The 22304-nt window shown below is 37.6% G+C and overlaps 2 protein-coding genes across 7 annotated transcripts in view; one reads left to right on the plus strand and one right to left on the minus strand.

Moving 5' to 3' along the window:
• Positions 1 to 22304, minus strand: part of LOC144473563 (dystrophin, isoforms A/C/F/G/H) — an 856126-nt gene that overhangs the window by 707522 nt on the left and 126300 nt on the right. The window lies entirely within an intron of this gene.
• On the plus strand, positions 7730 to 8953 carry LOC144473310 (uncharacterized). The gene is made up of 3 exons (XM_078187081.1): positions 7730 to 7765; positions 7839 to 8404; positions 8758 to 8953. The coding sequence occupies exons 1-3, from the start codon at positions 7730 to 7732 to the stop codon at positions 8951 to 8953; spliced, it is 798 nt and encodes a 265-aa protein (XP_078043207.1).

The following is a 22304-nucleotide window of genomic DNA, read 5'->3' on the forward strand; positions in this document are numbered from 1 at the left end:
ACAGATTTATTTCACATAGATTAACAAAAAAATAATGATGACTTTTCTGAAAAGAAATATCAATTTTATTCGGTGTTGCTATCGTTGCTGTAATTTATAACAATCAATTTTTCTTGAAATATTTCGAAATTCAACTTCGTTTTCATCGCTGACACAAATTTTCTAGCATGACATTTTCTGAATATTTTCTCTTACTATACTTCCATTTTGCTAACATCCGCTGCAGTATTTCATGAAATTTTGCTGACATTAAGAAAAACTGTCATATTATTAACAAAACTTTTATATCTTTTTTAAACTCTTTGCAGTAGAGTCTCTTTTATCCAAAGTTTTATTTTCGCAATATCCTGATACCAAAATATTTTATTATTTAAAAATTTCAATGGAGTTCTCAATGGGGTGATAATGTACCTACATAATACTGTTCGAATAACAGAATATTATCAAAATAAATGTTCTAATATGGGAGCAGCTTCCGTATTCCTCGCGATATTTCTAAAGATACAGAGTTATTGACAGCTCTCCAATTCCAGGATACAACGATGTAATATTCATAATACGCTGTTGAGTATATACGTCATTGTGCACAGAAATGTCGTGCTAAATTAGGAACGTGTGAAATTTACCGCCAATAATAATAAACTTTTAAAAGATTTATAAACGTTGCTCCTACTTATAAAAGCGTTAAAGTTTTAAATAAAGTCACCAAGCGACGTTTTATGCATTGAAATTGTACTTATGCGAATCATATAATATTTTATCGGGTCTTCAAGTATCTCCTTTTAACAATAAACCTACCGAGCAGTAATATTGTATGCATTTGTGTGCATTGACTCGTAAGAGTGAAAATATAAAATTCGTTTAGACTCTGTCAAGCTTTAATTATAAAGCTTGCTACAATAATGTAATTTATTCAAACAAAAAGGTCTCTTAAACCTTGTGTAATATTGTAAAACCAGAAACCGGTCATTATGACTGTGATAGGTTTAGTGTTAAGCAATAGACTAGTGTGTGTGATAAAGTTTATACTCTGAGATCGTGGAAGTAATAATTAAAATTATCTTGGCCATCTGAAGCTAACCCCTCCCGTCGTTAGAAAACATTACGGTTTGCCACCTTTTCTTTCAGTGAACGTGCTAAGCTTAAACGATCCATTTGGACCGAGCTGCTGCAGCGGTTCCCATTGAATTTTTCCCGTGTAACATGTTTGAATTACACAACACGCTTGCCCAACATTAATTTCGTTGCCTCTTTCATGCGTAATTTTATCTTACTGTTGGACAAGTGTTCGATGCAGCATACAAACTGCTCTTTTCTATTTAATCAATATTGATTGTAGAATGGTATCTTTCTTTAGTCGCGGTTAGACATCGATATTATTCGCGCAGGTAACTTCACAGAAAATTCTACGGTCATTAATAATTCTCATTAATAAAGTTCAGTCATTAATAAAGTTCCAACGGGGATGAAACTTAAATTATCAGACGAATTACTTGTTCAAGTATACCCAACCAAAACTTAGATAAAGTGAAAAACACGTGACAAAATTAACGTTTAACTGGAAAAATGAATGCTAGTTTTAATACACTGTCTGAACAAGTACAGGTGTATTTGTTGAATATGATTCTTGTATGAATGATACTTTCTGTATCAATGGGAACGCGTGAGTGAGTGAGGACAAAAGGAAAGAGAAACATAAATGTGATGAAATCAATTGTCGCAAAAAGTTAAAATATTTAAATTAAATACATTTTTCAGCAATCCATAAAAAACTGTATATTAGACACTTTCCTAAAAGTTACTTCAATAAAAGTTACTTCCACCTCGTCAATTTTACATGTTCTCAAAACTGAAATATAAATAATTATTTTTAACTTTCATATAATTTACTATGTTCTAAAAATAAATATTTTCTGCAATTACAAAGTTCTTTTCGACTCATTAAAACTGATTAATTGACCAATTGAATTTTAATCAATGCCACCCTGTACATTCGAGTAATGGTAGGTCGAAACTTGGTAAATATTCGATGGAAATATTCATCGGGGGTTTCGTCTGGTTACCAGAACCGACTGTGCCAGACTGGTCCAATTAGAACGACACTGCGTCTGGTATTCTTCTGATTTATCATCTGCCACGGAACGGTCTCTCTCTCTCTCTCTCCCTCCCTCCCTCTCGCCCCTCCGCTAATAATTTCCGCGCACGTATCGTCAAAGCGAACGTATTCGCCGCGATCGCGGGGTTGAAAATGGCATTAAGCCCCGGTAAGAATAAAGTCGGGAAAGCAGCCGGGTTCCCTCCCCTGGCATCGTTTTATTACGCCCGGTTTTCTGCCGGCAGATATTCTCAAGTCGGTCTTCCGTGTTTATGATCCGCCTACTCCGGCCTCGCGTTTCGATGGATTAATCTCGTTAACGGTTAGACACGCGGTTCCCGACCGGCATTACAACCCAGACTGGCAATATCTATTTAGCAGCCGTACAACTGTTCCCTCCGCGTGCAATATGCCCGATAATAAATTATGCGCCGGTGTTATGAAATTCATTTTGGTTATTGAACTGGATGCGCCGTGCATCAAAAAGTTTGCGTACACCGATCAGCCTGTCGCGATAACGTTGATTACTGTTGAGGGGTTGTGTGGAATAAAACACTCGTGCGGTATAAAAACCAGTGTAAATAATTATATTTAAAGGTTGGTAGGAAGGTACGATGGAAGAATTAATTATACCGACAGGCGCACGATGCGATTAGGACGGACTGTGCAGAAGAACTAGTAATAGCATAGTTACTAGCATACTTACAGGGATACCTGAACCCTAATAAAAGTTTCGTTAATACATTGCCTAAAATGTAACATTCTCCCTAAAACTCTACATCCTTGTATTAAAATAAAACAATTCATTTCATAATTTCTCTCTTACTTATGAGACCTAATTTTCTACTTAAATCAATAATCCTTGGTTTCGCTAGCGCTTTTGTGAATATGTCGGCTATTTGTTCCTTGCTTTTAATATGTATAACATCAATTTCGCCTTTTTCATACAAATCACGCACGAAGTGGTACTCAATGTCTATATGCTTGCTCCTTTGGTGGAATTCAGCATTTATAATTAATTTTAAAGCACTCGTATTATCTATTAGCTTACATTATCTACAGCTTACAGTTAGCGATATTCATTTTACAATGGCCAAACAATTTTTTTATCCAAACAATTTCTTTCGTCGCTGACGCTGCGCTTACATATTGTAAATGTACGCTGCGAAACACATTGTTGTCTCTTACTTTGCCACACAATTAATGCATTCGCAAATTTAACAACTAACCTTGTAAATAACCTTGTATTTGCGAACATCCTTTTATTACTAATCGCGCTTCAGATTATGTTATTACCGAATTAGCGTGCCTATGAATATTCTATTAATTTACGAGCGCTTCGCTGTATTTTATTTGCAAATTGGAATTTACTGAAATTTATCATTTCGATCAATTAGCGATATTACGCTATTACTCCGGTCGTTTTTTGTTGTCTGTCGTTTCTCGCTTTCGCCGTTTTCCCCTGTTGTTCTTCTTTAGATACAATCGATTTTGTCATTTTCGTCGTTTATCGTTTTATGGTTATTACGTTGCAGAGGATATTAAACAACGAACCGATCGAAACTATAATTAAATAGAAGTTAAGCTTGCTATATTTCAAAGAAATAAAACAGATTTAAAATCGTATACAATTTTATTACAACTTTTCACATCATTAAATTTTGTAAATATCCTTATACCATGAATGCGTAAAACACCTAGCTCTTGAATAATTGTTCGGGAACACAGCGAAATTATCATATGTCTAACGTATGACAAACGTCAGAAAGAATAAATTCCCTGGAAAAACCAAACTGGGTCTCATATTAGCAATTTATTTACCAATACTTCTCTCTTTATTACGAAGAAGCAAAACCTTCTCTTCTACATCTTTAAGTAGATTGCAAGAGACCACATTAAGGGTTAAGTACACAATTTGTTTATTCGAAAGAATGTTCCCCCGAGGTTATGACACCTAGCAAATACAATGTCTAATCGACCATTGAAATCTGAACGCTCCGACTTGTATCGAGACGTGTTAGAGAGCCTGGATGCAAAGAATGTCGGCAAATATGTCGCGAGGAATTTAGAGCGGGTCTGAAACAAGATACGGCCGGCTCCCTAGATCGTGAGTTATGCACGAATCGCCGTGAAATCCAGCTTTACGAAAGCCATTATATTTTTATTCCGGGGCTTCTGCGTTCCAGACAGTACCAGGGCCATGGCATTATCTTAACAACCGGCGTTGGCTCGTTTTATTGCTGAATTTCGTTACACTTTAGCTGCAGACGGCAATGGAGAACGAGAAAAAGCCAGAAGGAAATGGAGACAGGTATAAAGGGAGAAAAATAGAGAGGGGGAGAAAAAGAGGGGAAGAGGGAGAGAGTGAGAGAGAAAAGGAAGAGAGAACGGAAGAAAAGGGAGAGAATTGGAAAGCAGAGGGAGCGGAGCGAACGACAGAAACTCGTTTCTTCGCATAATTACTCATGAGCAGTGAAACTTTTACAGACAAAGAAATGTTTCTCGGTCGCGACGATATATCTTAATCTATTCGCTGAACTCGGTGCGTCCCTGCGATAAAGAACGTTCTGCCATGGTTAACCGAGGCAAAAATCATTTGTTTAAACTCTTTTATTTGATCTGAATCCAACACTGGAATTGAGCTCGTATAAAATGAAACATCTTACATATTTCATAAACAAGCACGAACGTTGAGATGGCTCAAATTCGTGCAAACGTTTTGCAGCTTTTTTTCAGGACCCATATGATATTGCATTTATTAACGATTTTCAAAATAATTTTGCAGTTGCGACGAGTATTAATATTCAAATTAAAAGGAACTAAGATTACTTCAATTCATTTCGAAAATTCAATGAATTCATTAACTTGATGAGAACTGCAAAAGAAATTTGGAGAATTGAAATTGAACTTGCAATTTTACATGTCATCTTAACAATTAAGAAAATAAAATGAAATTAGTAAAATCTGTACACATTCGAATAATGTAATGTCTAAAATTATATGTATTAATAAAGGATTCGTTCGCAACACGATGGCAAAATTTCAAACGTTTCACAACGATAACAGATTTTTGTTAAAACAGATATGTGGTGCTTAGTTATTTAATAAAGAAACACCGAAATTGATATTGCGAAATTGGTATTGGTATTACGAAGTCATATGTACATAAGGTTGTATAGCCAGGTGTATCGATCAGAAAATATTAACCATTTTACGATTTATTACGCGTTACAGTCTTCCTCGCGTGCAACGTTCGATAAAAAGCAACATATAAAAATTTTGTGCAACATTTCAGCTCCTGTTTATTCCATTATCAACTTAATGAAAATTTTAACGAAGCAATTACAATTCCGACCAATTTTCGTCGTAACAGGGGGGTCTACAAAAATACAAATTTGCATAAGCGCGTACAGTTCGCTCGCGAGTAGTCTGCCTATACGTTGAATGTATAAAACCGAACGTAAAAAGAATTTTCTGCAATTTTTATAGCTAATAATTCAGGAAGCAGTAAAGTTTTACGTGAAAAACTAGGTACGAAATATAAAACGAAAGTAGTTTGCTCGAGGCTTCGAAAATTTGTCATGGTTATTTAATTTTCTTTTCTTATTATATTGCGTTCTTAACGAGTTATAAACATATTAAATATTTAGAAGGTGTAAGCTTGACATAATTTTGAAATAATGCTTCACGAGTGAATAAAAGAAAAAATTATAAGGCAAAAATTTCACAGTTTATTCAAGATGTTTTCAATCAACGTTTAATGACTTTTCATAGGCCAACAAACCCATTATGGTCAATTTATACTCAAATAACAAATAAACGGGTGCAATTACTCAAACTGAATCGTATTAAAAAATTAAAGTTAATTTTTATATTTAATTATAAATTTATCCTAAAGATAAATCGACTTGAGCTGTTACACTTGGAGAACATCTTTCCACCACCATTCATCTTGCACTGTATATCAGCGATCTGGAAACGTTAAATAAAAGACGTAGAAGAGATTGTTCCGATGAACGAGCGTAGAAAGATTGATGATTAACTACATCCAAAGGATATAAATTTGGATACAGATAAATCGAGATTGTGAATACTTCGGAGCAGTAAATCTACGCGCTCTTGACAGAGTTGTCCAGTTACCTATCTCATCCGTTCCGGGAAAAATGGTGGGGGAAGGTGTTATCGCTAACATATCAGACTTTGTGGAACATTCTTCATCTCGGTGCCCATGCGATCTTATAATTTTCGCACTTATTTATTGCCGGTAAGTATGGCTTCGGCGTAATTATCGGGTACAGTAATTGATGGAGAGAAGTCTAGTAAACACCTACGTAACAAATGATTAATCTCTTAGTCACGGCTGGAGTTTGCGCAAATAAAGTTTTTCATAACTAAATTACCATTTTCCTTAATATATATTTCTTTCCGTATAGTTGTATACAGGGTGGGGCAAATAAAGTGTTGCAAAGCAATATCTCCATTATCGTTAATGATACGCGAAAATGCTTGAGGAACAAATTGTTTGGTTCGAAGGGGCACATGTTGTGGTGGATATGCATTTTTTTTAAACATCATATCTTTCGAGAGTTGAAGGTGAACGATGTTTTTTGAAATGGAACTATGTATTTGTTTTTCGATAATAATATTGCCGATTTTAAGACGAATCCAGCGACCTATAACTCAAGGTCATTCTAGTCGCGCAAAGTACGAAAATAGTTGAAAAACCGAAAAATATCGAGATAATCACTGTTAGGTTTTATGTACATCCATAGTATTAGTTTGACAGATTGCCAGCAACTTAGCGATTAAGTTTTAAGGTATTAAACCATTGCCGGCAACCCGAGCGCCAAATGAGGGCTGCTGACCGGACTTTCGCCCGGTCATAAAATCACAGCTCCGCGTTTTTTCGACCATCGGTACCGCCAGGACGGATTTTTCCTTTTTTGGGTAAAATATCGGAGCTCATTTTCACCACGAAAATCGCATCTAACAGGGCACCAATAGGAATCTTCCTGAAGTTTCATTGGTTGCCTCCTAGAACTACCAGCTAGTATAAAAGCTTCGAACCGTGTACAAATTTGATGACTCTCAAATAACCGATCAACTAGAACCTAGTCTCTGCTTAGTCAAATTACTTAGTCGGCACACCACGTGCAAAAATTACAATGTTTATAGATCTACGATCACACAAACGTCAACAATCACTTTCACAGGATCCACTAATCTTGGTACGATTCTACCTACAGGACATGCTCGAAATGATGTTCATTCGTGTTTTGTTGAGTTGTTCACCTCACGCAACAACAAATTTCAATTTCAATTTCAAATTCAATTTCAACTACAATCTGAATTTCAACTTCAAACTTCAAATTTGAAACATCAAACTTCCAACTACAAACTTCCAACTTCCAAATTCCAAATTCCAACTTCCAACTTCCACTTCAATTTCCAGCACCATGGACATATCAAAAGATTCTTAAAATTCGTTCATTTTCGCGATCTGTCGTATTGACATTAGAAGGTAATGCGTAACTAATATGTTTATGTTGTTGCGTGAGGTGAACAACTCAACAAAACACGAACGCGCATAATTCGAAAAGTACGTTCTAATGTGTAATACGACGGATCGCGAAAATGAAGGATTTTCAAGAAGCTTTTGATATGATGATGGTGCTGAAAATTGAAGAGAGATATACACTTTCTATATCTTTCATTACAATGTAATGGAAAAATAATATTACAGAATACAGAATATAGAATATGGAATCTGGGATGCCATATCCCATATCTCATATCCGGGATCCCGTATCCCATATCCCATATTCCGGATCCCATATCCGATATCCCAGAACCAATATCCCATATCCGATATCCCGGATCCCATATCCCACATCCCATATCCCGAATCTCATATACCATATCCCGAATCTCATATACCATATCCCGGATCCCATATCCGATATCCCGGATCCCATATCCCATGTCCCATATCCCATATCCCGGATCCCATATTTCATATCCCGGATCCCATATTCCATATCCCGGATCCAATATCCCATATCCCATATCCCGGATCCCATATTCCATATCCCGGATCCAATATCCCATATCCCATATCCCGGATCCCATATCCCGGATCCCATATCCCGGAACCCATATCCCGGATCCCATATCCAGGATCCCATATCCCATATTCCGGATCCCATATCACGGGTCCCACATCCCGGATCCCATATCTCATATTCCATATCACATATCCCGGATCCCATATTCCATATCAAATGCCCCACATGCCATATCGCGGAAGTTGTAGTTCAAGTGAAGTTCAAGTGATGTTCAAGTGATGTTCGAGTGATGTTCGAGTGATGTTCGAGTGATGTTCGAGTGATGTTCGAGTGAAGTTCAAGTTCGAGTTGAAGTTCAAGTTCGAGTTCAAGTTCGTTGTTGAAGTTCGAGTTGATGTTCGAGTTGAAGTTCGAGTTCGAGTTCATGTAGAATTGTAGAATTCTACAATTGTAGAATTACAGAATTGTGAAATTGTAGAATTATAGAATTGTAGAATTGTAGATTTGTTAAATCGTTGAATTGTAGAAATGTAGAAACATTGATATGTGGAATTGTATTAATATAGGAATGTCGAATGTTGGAATGTGTAAATGCAGGAATGTTGGAATTTGGAAATGCAGGAATGTTGGAATGTGGAATGTAGGAATTAGGAATCTGGTAATGTGGAATGTAGGAATCAGGAATGTAGGAATTAGGAATCTGGTAATGTGGAATGTAGGAATCAGGAATGTAGGAATTAGGAATCTGGTAATGTGGAATGTAGGAATCAGGAATGTAGGAATGTGGGAATGAAGGAACGTGGAATGTAGGAAACTGGGAATGTGGAATGTGGGTATTAGGAATCTGGGAATGTGGAATGAGGGAATTAGGAATGTAGGAATGTGGGAAAATGGGAATGTTGAATGTGGGATGTAGGAATATAGGAATGTAAAGATGTGGAATGTAGGAATTAGGAATGTGGCAATGTGGGAATGAGGGAACGTGGAATGTAGAATGTGGAATGTGGGAATGTAGGAAAATGGAAATGTGGAATGTGGGATGTAGGAATATAGGAATATAGGTATGTGGGAATTAGGAATGTAGAAATGTAAAAAAATGGGAATGTCGGATGTAGGAATCTGGGAATGTGGGAATGGAGGAACGTGGAACGCAGGAATGTAGGATTGTGGAATGTGGAGTGTAGGAATGTAGGAGTTAGGAATGTTCAATGCGGAATGTTGGAAACTGGAATGTAGGAATGTAGGAATGTGGAACGCAGGGATGTAGGATTGAGGAATGTGTAATGTAGGATTGTAGGAGTTAGGAATGTGGAATGAAGGAATGTGCGAATGTAGATACGTGGAATGTGGAAATGGAGAAATGTGGGATTTTTATTTTATATGTATTCGTAATAAATATATTTTTTGTTATTGACACTTGTACCGCTACTAGTTACAATTACTGATACATGTTTCTATGTGTTGAAATGACATTGGAGCAGCTAGAACAATTGATAGGAACTGCAACGTTTTTTCGGAATAGTATATATGACTCCGGGAAAAACGTGATACTGATGCAGTACGATAGCGGCCCTTGGAATTGTACATGTACTTAGGGTTTTGGACCCCACATATGCTTCCTGGGTCCCGGACGCTTGGCTATTTATAAGTGCGAACTCGACGCTCGAAGTTTCTGCGAACAATTAAGCGTTTGATTGATTGATAATGTCTATAAATCTGTTTTTGTATTACAATTAATATTATTCAACTTCCTTAGTCATTTTTTAAAAGTAAATAAAGACTCGAAACCGCACTAATCACTTTTTCTAAAGACCAGTTATTCTGATTTATTTCTCTTGGTAGAAATATGTATACATAAATTGCCGGTAAATCTAGCGTTAATCGTGTTTGAAAGGTATAAATAAATGTGATAAGTAAATCCGCTGGGCTAACAGCTTGAAACAGTTAATGCTCGTAGTTCTGGCTGAGTTATGGCTGCGGTTCCAGTTACCTAGTCTATTTTATGCGCAACAAGAAATATGGAAGTGTTGGTAATAGCATGTAAGGCTTCGTTGGACATTCTTCAGCTTGTTAGTTCGATATTCCAGCAGCCGGCTGAAATTCTCCGCGCCTCGTTCCCTCTTTGTTCCTTATTAATGAAAAGATTTTTCAAGCGTCCCGTTAATTTAGAAAATTATTCCACGCTCGGCGATGGAACAAATGGCATTTTTTCCCTTTGACGACTAATTAAAATTTTGCAACTATTCTCGCGTTTCCGGGATACTTTTGGCTCGGTCGAGTTTGAAACTGATGGATGCAACTCGAAATGCTTGGGATATTTCGACGATGTGATTAGTGCCGCTGGGTTACGTAATTATCTTTAGACTGTAAAAGTTCGTGAATATGATTTTAATGTAAATAAGTAAATAAAAGAGAATCTATGGAAAGAATATGGCATGAGAAACGAAAGGCTTTGATAAATATAGGATAAAAGATGGTCGAAGGAAATAGTTGAAAATGAGCACTATCGATTTCTTATTGCATTTCTATTCTTGCCTGACGGATGCAGGGTCCAATTTTCTTTAACTCTTTGCACTCGAAGCCATTTTAACTGTAATTCTAAAGTAACATTTCTGACGTGTAGCATTTCCATTTTATAAGGTAAAGAGGTTATGCTCAATTGAAATTGAATCTTGTAAATCGTATAAAAACAATTATACTTTTAATAATTTTTTAAATGTAAGTTTTTGTAACAGAAATATTATTTTGGAACGTGATGTAACAATTACAGTGGTGCCTCAGAGTGCAAAGGGTTAATTTTATTATTACTGAACTTTTTGTCAAACAATATCGAAAGAATTGGTTTCGTAAAAATAGGTAAGATATTTTGCATTTTATTTTTAGATTTCCACGATATTCGTTTCACGTGAAACAATAAACGCGTTTTTTTCGTAAAATACATATTTCCAACTGGCTGACGTAATATCCTTCTCTACCGTAATAACTAGAACCCGTCGTTGTTTGAAATATTGAAAAACGTTTTTCTATTTTTCAATCTATTGAGTTGTGTTGCAAAAGTAATTTCGGTTTTCCAGATGGATAGCTGGCAAAAAAAAAATCGAAACCGACTTCGCCCCGCCCAATATTTCAGCTATTCTAGTTCTTGATATTAAAATTCGCAACTGTTGACACTGCATTTCGTTCGCAGACGACTGAAATTTTTTTTTTCCACGATGCATCGAGCGAATTCCCACTCTGAATAGAACGGATATATCAGCTTACTTCCGGGAACGCTATATATTTTTTAGCCATAGGCGAAAACCATACCCGAACCCCGACAGGACTTGACTATGATACATGGAATATTGTTTTATTCTAACGGGAGCTCCAACGTTATCTTTTACATAATAATTTTAAAAGTACTTGTTATATTAAAGCTAAATCTTTTGATGGATCACGGATAGGATTATTATATTTTTGCAAGTTTTTAAGAAATTCTAAAATTCTGTTAGTCTTTGTTTTTCAGAGAACTATTAGAAAACTCCAGTTAGATAAAGAACGAGGGTTAATTTTGACAAAAATATCTCACAAGGCTTGGAATCATTTATCATTTTATTTATCAACCCTGTTCAACATATTTATTGAAGTTCTCTTTCTAGTAAATTCCTCGCTCGTTAATTTTTCTGTACACTTCAATGAAATATATGAAAACTTAAGTTAACTATTACAAATTAAATTCTGTAAAATTTAATTGTGTTCAATTTTTTGTGCGAAACGATGCTGTCGGCGTGGCAAACAAACTATAAAAAGAGCAACATGCCAACCGAATTATTTCTTACAAAACAATTGTCAATCGGCACTTGTTATCGTCTCAATTCGGCAGACTATCAAGACAGAGTAAACTTGAGAAAACTCTAACATATTTCCACATTTACTAACATTTTCGCGGAGTCTTGTCATTTCCTATATAGCGGTTTCATTGCTTTTTTTAAGTAGTAAAAACTTCTTACGAAACTTAGGAGACTTATGAAACTTCTACGACTTCAAGAGAACATGTTTTCTGGAAACGGTTCACGTTCTCATGCTTCTTCTACGTGAATTACAGTTTATTCACCTACCTTTCGGACAAAATAAAAACTACAATTTAAACAACAACAGTTTCATAGAAAGATAGTTACAGTGAAGCTGTTGGAACTATATTCTTCTACGTCATATAATATGTACATTCAGCAGAAAAAGTTTGCGGACACTCTTCAATCTGTTACCAGTTACAATCTCTTCTAGAAGACAGTGACAATGTTATTTAAATATCTTAAAAAATACTGAACTTACAACAAAACATTTCAAATACAAATCGTAGATTCTTTTTCGTAGAATATGATTTCGAAGCAAAAGGTATAGATTTACTATAAGAAAGAGCGAGACGAACTTAAAATAACCTTGCTTTTATAAATCATATTATTATAAATGATTAATATTATTATATACGATTAATATGATTATATATGATTCATATATATCATTTTAAAGCTTTTTTAAATCACGTGTCTACGACTCTTTTTACAATCCCAACTAATTTACTAAATAAATGTAATGTAACCTAAATCTCAAATAATACACCCTATACATATATGCTTTTCAACTAGTTAGCTGCTTATGGCAAGTATACTCACCGAAGACAGCTAACTGGTGAAGAAACTCCAAACTATCGATCTTCGATTTCGAAAGGACTACGAGAAAACCGCGGATGGCTAAAGTATTACGAAACGATGGTCCGGACCCAGCAAGAATTTCGCACGAAAATCGAGAACTGTAATTCGCTGGTTGGGCATGTGTGCGCGCGGGAGAATGTATGTTACTTCCTTGCCGTGTACACCGCAGAAAAATATCGGTTTACGACACCGGTCACGTATGACTCCGCGTCACCCCCTTAAACCCCTTAAAGAATAAAAGCCGAGGTGAATTTTAAGCGGTGCTCATGCGTTTTGTTTTCTCTCGCCACCGGGATTTCCTTCTTGATTAGCATAATCTAACGGCTGCTGCGGGGCGCGGTGTTCGCCGGGCTGGGTCGGCAATGGGCGACGGGCGTAGACAGGCTTTATGCGAGAGCATTGTTATTACGTATTTAGCATGTAACTCAAGTTGCTCGACTAGTTCGGAGACTATCCGAGGAGAGCCCGAGACGTACGAAGGACTTAGTAGACGGGGGCCATGTTATCATGGAACTTCGGGAACACATCGGCACAAGTCCCGCGTCTTACCCTACCTGTTGGAAACTTTGTTTCCATCCGGTCGGCGTACAGGTGCGCGCGCGAGCGTGCGTTACGCCGCGGTGTTCCGTGCCGGCCTATAAATTCTTGGACATCGACTCGCTCTTAATTCCATCGTTGAAAGAACGATGGCCTGTTTCTGAGTATTTATGCATCTCTGACCACGTCGCAGGGCATTCTGACCCGTGAGTTGAATCGCATTCGCCTTTATCTCATATTTTAATTATAAGAAATGCATAGTAAAATTCAGGAGTCGTTGCTGGTTTCGTTGAATTCTACGTTATGACGGCCACGCGTAAATTTGTCAATGCATTGTTCAAAAGTGATTCCTTTACAAGTCTTTCTGCATCACTTTCGATGAAATAGTAAGAGATGAGATATCAATTTAACAGTGAGTAAATGTTTCAATTTAGAACCATGATTATATCTATTATATACAGTCAGTCCCATAAGTATTCGTACCCTCATTACTTATAAGAAAAATCTGTTGGAATCAAGGGATGCATGTAAAATTTTGCAATAAACTTTTTATTCTATAAACTTTTATATTCATATATCTACATATCTATATAACTATATATCTAAATATCTATGATATCTATATTTATATATAACAGTAACATATCTGAATATAAACACGTACGATAAAACAGCGCGGTGAACTCTAAACGCAATTTTCCGCGAGCCACGGTTTTCCAAAACGTTGTGCATAAATCTCGAAATCGCTTCAACGGTGTGGATGAAAATTTACAGAGAGGCACAACGAAACAATTTTCCACAATGTATCGGGAACAGATATGCGAGAAGAATTCTTTGGAAAAAAATAAATAAATAACGCACGGCCGACTATCGCAGAAAGTCAATAGAATTGTATTTTTCCATATAAAAATGATATTACGTTTCAATTTAAACTTTTATACCGCGGATTACAAACAGGGCTTTTTCGTTGGGCGCATTTTTCTGGAACGGTGTGCAACATAAAACGGTTCTTGTTTCGTAATCAAAATCGCGCAATAACGGCTACAGTATCTACGTAAAAAATTCGTAGCCAGCTGATTTATCATTCCACAATTAATATTTGACAAAAAGGCAATTTATTCTTCTAAACGTATCTTATTGTGATCTTAAGCTTTCGTTGATTCTAAATAATTCGTAAATCCGCTGAAGTCCACGGTCTAGTTATAAATAATAACAAATAAATAGTTACATCAGTAATAAATAATAATAAATAGTTATATCAGTAATAAATAATAAGAAATAGTTATATCAGTGATAAATAATAAGAAATAGTTATATCAGTAATAGATAATAAGAAATAGTTATATCAGTAATAGATAATAAGAAATAGTTATATCAGTAATAAATAATAAGAAATAGTTATATCAGTAATAAGTAATAATAAATAGTTCAACGAAAACCGTTCGGATAGATTAGAAACGGCCGAAATATTCAGTCCGGACGGATTTAATACGGAAGGGAGCAATTTCATTCAGCTCTTTAAACTGAACACAGCGTTTCCGCACGGTCCCTGCGAAATTGTTCCCGGATTCCCGGCTCCCAGGAAATATATATCGGAGGGCAAACCGCACATATTTCTCCTTTAATTTCGAATCTGTAACGCAAAGTCCGGGCCAGAGAGAACGGGCGGCGAAAGCGAGGGTGCTTTCTGAAGAGGACATTCGTAACACTTGTCGCCGCAGCAGCTGCCAAGAGGGAGTTATTGCTCTCGTAACAACGGCAAAAGGGGTGGAACTTTTCCAGCGTCGTACCGTCAACGGGAATCACACGGTTGCCCGGTGTCGGTCTTTCGAAACGCGTCAGCTCTTTATCTACGCTAACAAGAACCATCGACGCACCCGTGTCTACCTACCTGGAGTACTCGACGCAAGAGAAATCCGACTTCTCGCGAGCCAATAGTGAATACGAACTTCCTGCCGCGTGGTCTGGTGGTGGTGGTTCAGTGAAGAAATGGATGGAGAAAAAGGAAGACAAAGGAAAAGGAAGGAAGGGTTTGCGTAGGTGACTTGGATCGGATTATTTTCATGACAATAGAGCCGACGATCTTTATGACGATTTAAATGATATTATATTTATGACGATTTGCTCGTATATGATATTATATTTATGATGATCAGTCTTTTGTGATAGTATATTACATAATATATTATATAATATAGATTCCACATTTAATTATTGCGTGCAATTAGTAATTGTGCAATTACTAAATTACGGAAATAACCATTAATTACTAATGGACGAGTAACATTGATAGCCCTGAAAATTCTAGAATTTAATTTTACTTTGTGTAAAGTATTTTACGAATGAGAATGAAATGCAAATATTGATAGAGAGATGCGGGACAACTCGTTCAAAGCGTTCGAACAACAATATTGCATCATGAGATATCTCATTCACGGATGGAAATCGATTAAATGCAGATAACTTTTGTAACATGAAATTTTCATGCTTGCGCATCAACGCCTAACTGGGACAATGATTTTCACAGAACTAACCATTGTATTTGGGTTATGATAGACCACAAATGAAACGTTCATAAAAATGTGATTCTCTAATTCAAAATAAATCGACCATTGTACTTTATTCTTAGTTACTGTATAAAATCAGAAAATGACGGAAAATTAAATATTTATTACAAAACAAAATAGGAATGTAGTGTCACAAGTGTCAATGACTCGGAGATAATTGTTATTCCCTTGCCGAGTCACTTTCTTCAAAGTTACAACGATTAAACTTTGTTCGATGGTGATTAACAAATAAAAAATAAAGAATATAGAAGAAAATTGTATTTTTCTCATAAAGACTCATCCATCAATCGGAAGCAATGAATTCGCCTAATTACTATACCTCTTTAATTTATCTGCGAATTAACGTCAGTGCAAAAACGAGATCTATTAGTGACACAACAATAAAAAGACTACCAGAAGAACATTTCAACCTACCTAAATAAGTATCTTAAAACTAAAAAATTTATTGGTTGGGATGGTGGAAGCCCTACTGCGGAGTATAGCTCACGTTTAGCTAGAATTATTAATGCTGACACGAAGACACCTGCGACACTCGCTGCTGACAAGCTTTTGCCGTAAAAGCATTACTCTTTCATGTTTGAATTAATTATGTATATATTTTTTGGTTGAGACCATTTGTCACCACGTGTTCCAACGCGTGAAATATACATTTGCCATTAGATTTCGTCTTACAAGCTGTAGCTCGACTGGTTCCATACAATGGTCCCTTTTTCGATATTTTATATTGCTTATATGCGATTGTATAATAATTGTTCTATTAACATATTTTCTTCTGGTAAATAATAGCCATGTACTATTATTTTTTCAGGTAAATTAAGTTTCAAACATAAATAACTAAAAGTAGGAATAAATAAATCTATTGTATTTTATTTTTGCTTAACTCTAATTGTGAAAACAATTTGTATAAGCTTGAAATCCTTACAGTATTATCAAAATCTGTTTTATTAATACTGAAATCACTGAACATATATCATCACTTTATTAATACTTACATACCTAAAGAAAATGTTACCACTACACAATTGTAATAAATATAATATTATATGAAAAAAGGTTACTTCGTGTTGCGTTTAAAACAATGTATCAACCAAAATAATCGATCGCTACTTAAAAATCTCTACATATAGTTCAAATTTGGTATTAATTTGTTCAATTTTTTGGTATTAATTTTGGTGTTAATTTTTTTTTCGCAAAGCGCCGATACAAAGGAAGCTTCGACAATTTAAATCGCAAATTAAATGAGCCCGATGTTTATACCATTTAACCGTCGCATCGGTCACCCTACAAAAAAGGATCACGCTCGGTTCCGAAACAAGTTGAACGAGCTTACTCCGGCCTAATCCGTGGAAGCCAGGTGCTTATTCCTCGCGAGTTACACCTCGAATAAAACCTCCGTCGCTTCTCGACTAATTAACTACGCTGCGAAACATTCTGTAGAATCGCGTACCGCATACCAAAAGACCGATGTACGCGGCTGGAGATAAAACATCCCGGCCTAGACTGCGTCTCCTAGGCTTGTTGTCAGTATACTGACATTGATGATGTCATCGATGATAGCATAACCTGGATACTGTTTAGTCGCAGACAAATTCAAATCTATATTCATTTAAGTATAATGAAGACCTTCTAGAAGTGAGGAAAGTTTCCAACATTTTCTTTTTTTCGAAATCGTAAGCAAAATAAAATTAGTTCTGGTCAATTACAGTAGTTATCTGTAACGAATTGACATTCTAAACATTGATGATAATTATTTTTAACCAAAAACTATTTCTATCATTTGTAATGGTTATCGATAACCACATGAATTCATCTTTTCTACTCATTGCATTTCTTAAAAATTCCTTTAAATTTCAACGACGATCAACCATTCTATGAATAAAAATCAATTGTCTGTCGACGACTTTTTCTTATTAATTTAAAAACTTTATCAGTGTTTTCTTTCGGTCTCTGAACCACCGATGATACATTCGTGTTCAGCCGGTCGTAAACGTGTTAAATACTGCAGCCAGTCCATTTGTTAAATAAAACAACAACAACAACAACAACAATAATAATAATAATAATAATAATAATAATAATAATAATAATAATAATAACGCGTGGGAAAGGAAACACGGATCAGCGCAGTGTGCGTCGCTGTGAAACAGTGGAAACGAGAACGGAAGCGGTCCGCGACAAAAACGAGGGACTCTCTCTCCCGCTCGTGAGAGAGTCTCTCCCCCTGCGTGCAGGAAGCAACAAAAATCCCCGAGCAACGCGCGTCGCCCACGCGCGATTTATCTCGCGCGCCGTTGGAAGACGAGAGCTTCGTTCGGTGTGGCACGAAGAGGAAACGAGGGATGAGACCAAGAGAACCGAGAGAAAAGAGACCGGCCGGCGAAGGGGGTAGAGGAGGAGGAGGAGGAGGAGGAGGAAGAGGAGGCGGGACAGAGGGAAGCCGGGTTGGAAGCTGAAATCCCTTGTTAGCGGCGGACCCGGGTCCGTCGAGACAAGTGCTGCGGGTGGTTTCGCGGTGAAAAATAGGACGAATTTGCAGCGGGAAACATCAATTCTCGGTGGCAGCAGTTTTATTCCGCGGAGGCGGCCCGCGTGGAGGAAAAGAAAACGCGGGACCGCCCGGCTACTTGAAGCCCACTTTACGCTGGAAAATAGAAAAGCTACGCCCCGCGAGCTTGGCTCGGCCATTCGTCCGTCTGTTCGCGTGTCGAGAAACAGCGCGCTGTCCAGAATTTCCTAGACACGTGCTTCAATTTCATCCGCGGTTCGAAAGCGCCCCGCCCTTCGTCGGATATTTATTGCTACAGTATCCGCGCAAAAGACTGCGAGGAAGAACAGCGCGGGTAGCGAGTTTGTAGTTTCAGGACGTTGTCGCTGTAGGCTGGTTTAGATGTCGCCAATAATTTAGTAGGGCGACGAGTGCTTGTGTAACACTGTGTATGGACACTAAGGTTACTAAAGCTATAATGTCCCCCATCACTCGCTAATAAACTAAAACTAGGGGCTAGTTCAGGAATTGCCAAATTTAGTACAGTGGTAAGTTGGTAATTTTCTACGCGCGGGCGCTAATAATTAGTTGAAAGGGTTATCGAAACGATGTAGTCGTGCACGTCAGCGCAGGCATGCAATATGTGTATAACCCGTTGTCTACCGAGTTGTTTTTACTCGACTTTTCACACTGGCCATTTGATATTTTACTAAAACTTGATATATTGTATATAATTATTAATTATCGTATATGTAATAAAAATTCTTTACTTTTATGTATTTTTACATTTTAAATTTTTCATTAGTTTTTTAATATACGCCGTCGATGGTACACGTGGCACAGAACATTTAAAAACCATCCGCAGGTCTACGTTGCGTCGTCATCGTAGTTCAGAATTACACTGTTCACCCGATAAACATGCCATTTTCATGAATCTATTTTTACATTAATTACGCGATATTTCAACAAAATTATACAATCATCTGCGAAGAAAACATTGGGTGACCTTATTTAGGCGGACCACCCCGCATATATTAACCAGTTGCACTATAACAACGAGTCAGAGTCGTGGTGAAGATTTTACGCAAGCTCTACATTTAGTAGATATATGAATATTATTAATTTACTTATGAATATTATTAATTTCTCCTACATCGAAGTAAAAATAAATTCTTCCATCATGAAAGTAGAAACGAAGGTAAATAAAAACGATACAGAAATCAAAAATTGTCTGGTCCTATCAGGAAAATTATTAGATAATTTCAGTAATTATTAAGTAATAAGCGTTAATCGTTACACCATGAAGCGTGTGACAGTGCAAGGGTTCAAGGGAAATAATTCCCCTAAAAATGTTCTCGAAACATCGACGACTTCTCGAAAATCGGAAAAATATCCGAATTCTTCCGTGCGAGCGGCTGTACGCCGTAGCTGTCTATCGGATAAGTCAAGCCCTGATCCCTTCCGTCAACTGTGCGCGCTCTCGAGATCGGAGGAAACGGAAGGAACCACCGCCGTGAGAATAGTCTCCGCGCAAGTGGGGATAGCCAGTGAATGAGAATGATAGATTGCGCGTCGTCGTCCTCTGACACTCTCTCTCGCTAAAGGACGGGCACCCGGCCATTGTATTCCTTGCAGCTGGAACACCAACGCTCGGACAATCTAGACTTCCGTTCTACTAAACACGACTATCCTTGATCCCCCTCCGGCCGGAGCCCTCTTGTTTGTTTCTACTCCCGAGGACTTTATATTCGGGATTCGCGGCCGCAGTAAAGCGGGAGCGGCTTTTGTCGCGCTGGGTCAACCCGTTAGTTGTTCGGATCCTCCTTGCGACGAGGATTTTGCGCCACTTTTTTTCAACCGCGCGCAAGCTGATTCACGGAGCCAAGACTCTCCCCTTCTTTCTCGCGTGAAACGGCGAGGCTGGCCGAGTTACCTTTTACCTTTACCCCCAGCCCAATTACAGCATCCGTGGAAAATATTCTGAGGGAATTCTAATTTATACTTCGTATTTTATACGAATTATAAAATATTTTATACTATAATATATTTATTTTCAGCCTCACGGCCAAGAAATAGGACTTGATTTACACAAACCTAACTCTACAATTCTATCTTAACCTTTCATTCATTATATACATTTTCATTCACACACTTATCTCATATACCTACTGCCTAAAAACCGTTTCTTACTCTAAAATCCTAATAGAGCCTTCTCCTTTGTCCTTTCTTTTCTCTTTTTATCCTACCTTGCCCAGCCATTCCTCCACCTTCTCGTTCTTTCTACCGCTTACTACCACCTCGATCGTCACTCCTCTTTCCGTTTTCCTGCAATCTCTTACGAGATGCTCCAGTGTCCCAAACATCTCCCCAAACAGATCACAGTTTTAAAATATTTTATACTCTGACATGGCTGGGTGTGGTCACGCGTGAGTTCAATGTTAAATAGCCTGCTGATTTTACGCACTTGTGACGAAAAATGAATAAATAAAATACGGAGCTCAGACGAAAGATTTATCGACGGTTAACGTTTATCTTAATAGTATTAATCGTTAGTTATAACTAACTTTCGATCTCCGATTAAAGCCTTTAATCTACGATTGACAATTACAGTCATCGAGGAATTACTTCAAACGACAACTTTTCCTTAACCACTTAATCAAATGAAACATTTCAATCGATCGATGCCCGACATTGATACAGAACAACGAACGCGGAACAATTTACGAATCTTGTTACACCAGTTCCGATCTATTCCTCTTCCGGAGCCATTCAAAGGAGCGCATTGTTATCGAACTCTTGTTCCGTACAGTTCGTGCAAACAATATCTATTCCGCACGAGAATCCACAGTACGACAACAAAGAACGAAAGCAAGTTACGTCGAGTCGAATAATTACGAGGTAAAAATTAATTCTTAAACGGCCGGGTAGCGAGTCATCATTCGGGACAGAAGAACCGAGGCAGAAAAATCGTCGGTCGTTAATTTTTAAACCAAAACCCTCGTTCGTCCGCGTCATGAAAGAACGAAGTAATCCGCGCGGAAAATCCGGCAAGGCTTCAACGGCGGAACGGAGCGACCTTTATTTTAAAAAATTAACAAGTTTAATTCGTGCCGTCGGCGATCTCGCGTTATTCATCGCGCGCCGCGATGGCCGCCGTAGAAAGAAGCAGGAACGAAATTATTGAACCAGATAAACTTCGCCGAGTCCCTGTGTGTACACCATGGCAAGCAACGGCTGTCAAGCTATACGCGCGGTCTATGTTTCAACTTCCACGAGGCGGGCACAGTTCATATACTCGGTGTGAAATTGTCCGCGATAAAACCGGCGCGCGTGGAGGAACTGGGACACCTGGTGTATGCGCGGAAAAAGTGACGGTCTATAAAAGTTACGTAGTTTGCGTCACATTTCGTGTCTCGTGGCGGTTACAAAAATAGTCTATTCAACGCCGGTCGCCGGACGGTATTTACGCGCCGAGAGGAAACTATAACACACCTGTGACTACGGCTTGGACAAATGGCACGGTTACGTGATTTTAAATTCGTTCAGCTGTCCGATAGCAAAGGTGAGTCTATTTGGGTCTATACGTATCGAGTTTGCAGGTCGCGTGCCGAAATTACTGCTGCTCGTTGCTGTGAAGATGGCACAGTTTCTGTCCAGGAGCAAGTAGAGTATCCCGCTCGCTCCGTTCGATCTGTACCTGTACGCCCGTAGTGCCCAGCACTGATATTCTTTATTATTCATTATGACATTCCTTATGACACGTGCCTAGCCGGCTATTTTTGAGCCTAGGACTTTTAGCTAACAGCTGGTATGCAATTTAGAACGCACACTTTATTGTTCAACGATTTACCGACCGGTCATTGG

This window comes from Augochlora pura, chromosome 7 (genome assembly GCF_028453695.1).
Source record: "Augochlora pura isolate Apur16 chromosome 7, APUR_v2.2.1, whole genome shotgun sequence".
NCBI classification, from domain to species: domain Eukaryota; kingdom Metazoa; phylum Arthropoda; class Insecta; order Hymenoptera; family Halictidae; genus Augochlora; species Augochlora pura.